This window comes from Tupaia chinensis, unplaced genomic scaffold, assembly GCF_000334495.1.
Source record: "Tupaia chinensis unplaced genomic scaffold, TupChi_1.0 Scaffold000407_4, whole genome shotgun sequence".
NCBI lineage: Eukaryota > Metazoa > Chordata > Mammalia > Scandentia > Tupaiidae > Tupaia > Tupaia belangeri.
Genome location: NW_006159912.1, coordinates 1,957,769 through 1,965,400, shown reverse-complemented (window position 1 = coordinate 1,965,400; position 7,632 = coordinate 1,957,769). Strand labels below are relative to the sequence as shown.

The window sequence follows — 7,632 nt, the reverse complement described above, 5'->3', positions numbered from 1 at the left end:
AAAGAGTGTTAGTGAGTGTGGGAAAGGGAGAAAGCATCCCCTCAAAATTGGGTGTGGCCATAGCACAATCTCTTTTCCTCCATCTCTCCCTCCTGTTTGGATTCGGGGCACACCCGCACATGTGCCTAGTGTGTTTCTCAAGCTGCTGGGTCCTGGACACAAACTGCAAGGTCAGCCATTTGTGATCCAATTGGCTGGCCCCAACTTGCTTGGAACATTCTTATTGTTCTGCAGCAGGGCATCAAACTCGCAAGGGTGCTTTCTGAAATGCTGGTTCTTGGCCTCTGGTCCCCAAATGGGATGGGACTGGAAGAGCTGCATCTTTAATAAGATCCATCCTTAGAGATTCTGATGCAGGTGTTCTGAGAACCAGAATTTGAGAAACATTGGTAAAACTCTAAGTCCTCCCTTCCAAGTGGAGTGCAAACACCCTAGGAAATGATCACAATAATTTATTGAAAAATAGAAAAATATTGCCAAGTATATAAAAAGAAAATAATAAATTAAGCTGTTCTTTTTAGAAAATAATTATTTATGTAATTTTATTTATTATCATTATTCTTTTTAAATTTACTATAGGATATGTGTGTTCACCAGAGACAGACAGAGAGAGAGGAAAGCAAGAAAGCATGCCTCCAAGTCAAAGACTCAAGCCGTGGTCAGCCATATAGGAGTCCAGTGCCCCAGCCACCATGCCATCTGCTGGCCTCTGATTTAAGCTTTTCTTTCTTTTTTAGAGAGAGATTTTTGCTATAGGATGTGTGCATTCACCAGCAGAAACAGATCATGAGAAATCGCCTCCTGGGGGGTGGTCATGCTGCAATCCCTTCTCCTCCACTGTCCTCTCGGGATTTTGGGCTTGTACATGTCTGGCATGAGTCCCAAGTCACTGAGACCAGGACTTGAACCACAGTCAGCCATGTAGGATTCCAGCACCTTAACCACCATGCCACCTGCTGGTCCCCAAATTAAGCTTTTCTTTAAAAAAAAAAAAAAAACTTTTTAAAAATAATTTATTATTTATTTAACTGCATTTCTCGTTATTATTATTTTTTGATTTGACCATATAAAGATAGATAGATAGATAGAGAGAGAGAGAGAGAGAAAGGGAAGGTGAGAGAGCAGGCCGCCAGGTCTGGGTCACGAACCACAGCTGGCCATGTGGGGATCCAGTGCTTTTAACCTCCATGCCACTTGCCAGCCCCCAAATTAAGTTTTTTGAATAGCTATTTACTATGGTTTAATATCTGTGTATTTACTGGGACCAGCAGTTGGTGTAATGGCTATGTCTCTGGACTCCCATGTAGTCGACCATGGTTCAAGGCCCAGACCCAGTGGCTTAATCTCACGCTAGGCACATGTGTGTGTGTGTCCAAGATCCCAAGAGGAGAATGGAGGAAAGGGATTGCAGCATGGCCATCCCCCTGGGGGGTGATTTCTCACTTTCTGTCTCTCTGACTCTCTCTGTCTTTCTGGCAAACGCACATGTCCTATAGTGAAAACCTCTCAAAAAATATATATATCTATTGTATTTACTAATACCTGTATTTTAATCGTTAATGACATGTAATGATATTTATTAATATATAACATAAAACTGACAATAGTACAGATAAATATACATTTTTGGGGGTGAATGCTCAAAAAACTTCCATTTTGATTTCTTTTTAAAATTGTGAAATATTTTTAGACATTCACAAAGATACCAAGAAAAACATATTAAGCTTCCATTTACCCCCACCCAGGTCCAGAAATAAAACCTAAGCATAATTAAAGCTCCTAGATTACTTTTTTCTTCAACTATATCCCTCATCCTTCCTGAGAGGTAACCAATGCAGTGAATTTTAGATCTTATATTTATTATTCATGGTGTGTCTTTATAGGTTTGCTGCATATGTATGTTATCCCTAGGCAAGATCTATTATGTTGCATGTTTTTAGACTTATATAAATAAAAGCCATTATTCGGTATATAATCCATCTGCAACTTGCTTTTTTCACTCAACATTGTGTTTAGATTTATCTATGTTGATACACGTAACTCTGTTTCAGTCATTTTAACTGCCATATGGCTTTCCATTACTGAGATATTTGTATTGTTACCAATTCTTTGCTATTACACAGAAAAACCTTGTATGCTTTTCCCCACTTTTTAAAAATAGTTTACTGATGAAATGCACCTATCCAAAAATTCTGGCTTTCTTTTAATTTTTTTTTTTTTTACCAGAGGGTATGTGTGCTCACTGGAGAGAGAAAGAGAAAACGTGTCCATGGGGAATGGCCACCTCACAGTCCCTTCTCTAGTTCTCCCTCCTTTGGGGATTCTGGGTACGCACTCACATGCCCAGTGTGCTTCTCAAGCCTCCAGGTCCAGGACTTGAACCACACAGTTAACCATGTGGAATCCAGCTGTCTGAACTGCCACGCCACTGGCTGACCTAAGTTTGGCTTTCAAATCTTGACCCAGAGTAAGAAATACATATTGCATGGCAATGTAATGTACATATACACACACATAGCTAAAACAAACATTTCCCAGACCAGTGCTTCTGTGTGTGATATGCTCTGGAATTTCCCATTCCCACCAATTAGCATGATTTCCGGACCCTTGTGGGTCCCTTACTCCAGGCCAGCTTCCCACTTTGTGGTTGGTTGATCACCATATTTTCCTCCCTGAGTGTCAGCCCTTTTGAACTCCTCCTGGGAATTTTTTTTTTTTCCTCCTGGAAAATTTTGATCAGCCGGGATGCCCTATGATAGTCCTTGGTGCAGATTTGGAATAAATGATTCTCCTACCAAACTCCTTTACCAAACTCCTTTTAGACAGAGGCACGAAGGCATTGGTGTCATTTATGTGGCAGGTTACCCGAATGAATATCTATGATTCAGATTCATTTATTATTGGAGGCATGGCTGCTAAAAGGGGAAAAAAAGCCACTAGACACTGGGATACACAGAGCTAGGCATATCCTTATATTAAAAATTATATATATTAATTTTTATAATATTTTAAATTCCATCTTTCCTTTTTCTTTTTTTTTTTTTATTTTTAATTTCACCAGAGAGAGACAGAGAGAAAGGGAAAGGGAGAAAGCCAACCACCCATGAAACTGCCCTGCATGGGAATCCCTCAACCCACCTCATCCCCACACTGTCACCCTCTCACTATCCCTTTCCTAGAGATCCAGCTCAAATATCACTCCCTTCAAGAAGCCTTCCTTAACTAGACCCTCTGTCAAGCTATACTAAGCCCTCTTGAAGCAGGCCAGCTTGAGGTTTAGCAGGACTGCAGCCATTTTGGAATTAAGAAAAGACCTCTAGGGACTCCCACATAGCTGACTGCAGTTCAAGTCACAGACTTGGTGGCTTGGTTTCTCACTTTCCCTCTCTCTATCTCTCTCCGGTGAGTGTGTGAGCCCTGTAGCAAATTTTAAAATAATAATAATAATAAATAAAAATTAAATAAGGGGCCAGCAGGTGGTGTGGTGGTTAACGCGCTAGCAGTGGGTGTGGTGGTTAACGCGCTGGACACTCCCACATGGCTAACCATGGTTCGAGTCCCAGACCTGGTGGCTTGGTTTCTCACTTTCCCTCTCTCTCTGTGTCTCTCTGGTCAAATTAAAATAAATAAAATTAAATAACTCTTAAAAAATTAAATAATTCCCTTTCTGTGCAGATGGCAAGCCAGCAAACATGGTAAATATCTCTAAAACTCGACAGACTTTCTGTAAGAAGTGTGGCAAGCACCAACCTCACAAAATTACACAGTACCAAAAAGGCAAGGAGTCTTGTGCTCAGGGAAAGGGCGTTATGACAAGAAGCAGGGTGGCTATGGCAGACAGACTAAGCCTATTTTCCGGAAAAAGGCAAAAACGACAAAGAAGATTGTGCTGAGGCTTAAATGTGTTGAGTCCAACTGCAGATCTCAGAGGACGCAGGCTGCTAAGAGATGTAAGGAACCAGCAGATGGCGTAATGGTTACATCACTGGACTCCCATATGGCAGACTGCAGTTTGAGTCTCAGATCTGGGGACTTCGACAGACTAAGCCTATTTTCCGGAAAAAGGCAAAAACGACAAAGAAGATTGTGCTGAGGCTTAAATGTGTTGAGTCCAACTGCAGATCTCAGAGGACGCAGGCTGCTAAGAGATGTAAGGAACCAGCAGATGGCGTAATGGTTACATCACTGGACTCCCATATGGCAGACTGCAGTTTGAGTCTCAGATCTGGGGACTTCAAAATCACACTGGGTGGGACCAGCAGTTAGCATAATGGCTATGTTGCTGAACTCCCACTTAGTCAACCTCAGTTTGAGTCCCGGACCTGGTGGCTTAAACTCACGCCAGACGCATGTGCGTGTGTGCCCAAGATCCCAAGAGGAGAGTGGAGGAGAGGGGATTGTGGTGTGGCCATCCCTCATGGAGGGTGGTTTCTCGCTTTCTGCCTCTCTGTTCTTTCTGGGGAGGGCCCACGCCCTATAGCGAAAAATCTCTCTCAAAAAAAAAAAAAAAATACTGTCTTAAATTTTTATTGCCTATCTTACTGCCTAACTACCACCCTCTCCTATGCCGACCTCCATGCCTCAAACTGGGAAGCCTCCTTAAAAGGTAGGGATTATGTTGTTCAGCCAGCCTAACACTAGGCCAGGGACCAGCAGGTGGTGTAATGGTTACATTACTGAACTCCCACGTAGTTGATAATGGTTCGAATCCCAGATGTGGCAGCTTAAAACTCATGCCAGGAGCATGTGCATATGTGCTCAGAATCCTGAGAGAACAGAGGAGAAGGGATTGCAATGTGGCTGGTCTCCCTTGGGGGTTATTTCTTGCTTTCTGTCTCTCTGGTGAATGCAAGTGCCCTATAGCAAAACTCTCTAAAAATAAAATTAAAAAACACTAGGGCAAATACCTTGCAGTTGCTCAGTGTTTTGTGGAACAAAGTAAGAGAATCCCACACTCACTGAGGAGGAATGGAAGACAGGTAGACCACGGGGGCCCACGATCAGGCAGTGGAGGCAACCATAGGAGACAGCTGAGGCAGACGACCCTGAGGGCGTGTGCGAGACCAGCAGGGGTGTGTGTGTGGTGATGAGGACTGTAGTCACATGGCAGGATGACAAGCACCACCAACAGAGCTCTGATAATCCAGGAAGGCCTCCTAAGTGGGAGGTCCACATCACCTCCAAAAACTGACTTGGGGCTCAGGACAGGTCCACCCTGTACCCCTGCTCTTCCCTGAGAGTCTAGGGTCTAGGTTGTGATCGTTCAAAAAGTGTTGCTTCTTCAGGTCCCCACTCCCAACTCCAGCCTTAGAGGAGTCAAGGAACAGATTGCCTTACGATAGATTGATGTCGTCTCTCTCCATGCAGTTCACCAAGCTGCCTCTTGAAGAAAGTGGGAGTCCTTTGGTAGTGACCGTCCGGTTCATAGACTTGGGGTTTGGGAAGGGCTTGGGCAGTTGGTCAAATGCATCCCTGGCACTGAGGCTTTCCTTCTTTAGCATGATGATCTCTTCCCCATCTCCCACTTTACAGAGTGCCTCGGATGCCATCGTGTTTGGTTGGGACTATGGCTGTCACCATGCAGGACAACCAAGCTGACAAGAAGCAGAGAGAAACTGTGAGGCAGATGACCCACCCTTAGTTTGGATGAGATAGGGGTGCAATGAGCTGACTTCACAATCCTCACAGTGTAACAATTAGAGGCAGCCTCCCTTTGAGGCTGCTGCTAGGCTTGCTGTGAGGCTAGCTGGACTGTGAGCCGGCGTCCTGGAATGGAGTCAAGGAACAAACTGCATGACCCCATCGGTCTGCCCAGCTCTAACACCGTGGGGACAGTGGCTCTGCCTTGCTCTGAAGATCTCACAATATGTAACACCTGTGCCCTTCAGCACTGCCCTGGAAGGGGTAAGATGGTGAGAGAGGCACCTGAGCAGCTGGGCTGCTGGAGGTAGGCCATACTGGAAAGGGAGGCAGGGGGCTTTGTCTATAACCTGGCATTGTAGACAGTCCACCCCACCATGCCCAGTCCTACAGGCACAGGAGAAGCCCGGACGGTCCTCACTTAGGCCCAGATTTTACTGCTAGATTCTAAATGTGCCACACCCTCATTCCCAAGTCACTTCATGTGTAGAGTGACAATGGCAAGTGTTGCAGAGGGACACAAATGGGGGCCAGACCTGATCTCTGCTCTCAAGGAAACCGTTTTACAACAGGACAATGTGTATACAACTTTATGGGTGGGATGGAGACAGAAGCTGTTAAAACAGTATTGGCAGGGCTGGCAGGTGGCATGTGGTTAAGAGTGCTGGACTCCCATATGGCTGACTGCAGTTCAAGTCCCAGACCTGGTGGCTTGCTTTCTCACTTTCCCTCTCTCACGCTGCCCTTCTCTGGTCAAAATAAAATAATTCTTTAAAAACAAAACAAAACCAGCATTGGTTTTGCACTTCAGTATGGCTTTAATGTCCAGGCCCATACTTACTCTGTAACCTTTGGCAAGTGACTTAATCTCACTGAGCCTCAGTTTCCTCACCTGTGAAACAGGGGTAAAAAATAGTGGGGCCAGCAGATGGTGTACTGGTTACACTGCAGGATTTCCCATGGCTGACCATGGTTGGAGTCCTTAACTCAATAGCTTGAACATAATTATTTTATTTTATTTTATTTATTTTCAATTTGACCAGAAAGAGAGAAAGTGAGAAAAGCAAGCCACCAGGTCCAGGACTCGAACTGCGGTCAACCATGTGGGAGTCCAGTGCCTCAATCACCATGTCACCAGTTGGCTCCATATGCCAAAAAACTTGAAAAAAAAAAAAAAGCGAGTAGCTTCTTCATAGGTTTGTGAACAGAAAACGCAGTTGTTTTATTTCTTCTCTCCTATTAAAAAACAAACAGGGACCAGCAGTTAGCGTAATGGCTATGTGGGAGTCTGGCTGGACTCCCACGAAGTCAACCGCGGTTCGTGTCCAGGACCCGGTGGCTTAGAACTCACGCCGGGTGCGTGTGTGTGCGTGCCCAGGATCCCGAGAGGAGTATAGAGGAGACGGGATTGTGGCGTGGCCATCCCCCCTGGGGGGTGATTTCTCGCTTTCTGTCTCTCTGTCTCTGTCTCCTCCCTGGGGGGAGGGGGGTGATTTCTCGCTGTCTGTCTGTCTGTCTCTCTCTGTCTTTCTGGTGAGGGCACGTGCCCTATGGCAAAAACCTCTCAAAAAAAAAAAAAAAGACAAAAAAACCTGGAAAATACAAAGATTCAATGCCTTCAGTGTGCTTTGCTGCTTCTCAGTCCCTATCATGTAATCTGCAATGATCTGCAATGAAAATGATGTATTTGACTCATTTTCATTGTCCTCACTGCCATGAAAGCCTCCTGAGGGCAGAGGCTTGTCCGTCTTGTTTTGTTTCCCGTTTCTAATGGAAACTGGCACATGGGAGGCGCTTTAGAAGGTCACTGGGGCGGAAGGTAGAGGCCGAGTGCAGCTGTGGGTCATGTGTTGTGCAGGCGGGATGTCGTTGGACACGGGACGTGGTGCCAGGCGGTGGCTCACAGGTGGCAGTGCGGAGGCGCGCGTAGCGGGTTCGCAGCGGTGCTGCCCGGCGCCGCCCGCAGATGGCGCTGTAGGCCAGGCCTGGGCC

General features: G+C 45.5%; 1 protein-coding gene across 1 annotated transcript in view; it reads right to left on the bottom strand.

Moving 5' to 3' along the window:
* FNDC8 (fibronectin type III domain containing 8) overlaps positions 1 to 5,649 on the bottom strand; it is an 8,222-nt gene extending 2,573 nt beyond the window's left edge. Inside the window, exon 1 of the mRNA XM_006154402.2 lies at positions 5,338 to 5,649. Coding sequence (XP_006154464.1) covers positions 5,338 to 5,549 — 212 coding nt within the window. The 5' untranslated portion in view covers positions 5,550 to 5,649. The remainder of the gene's footprint in view (positions 1 to 5,337) is intronic.
* Between the last annotated feature and the right edge of the window lie 1,983 nt (positions 5,650 to 7,632).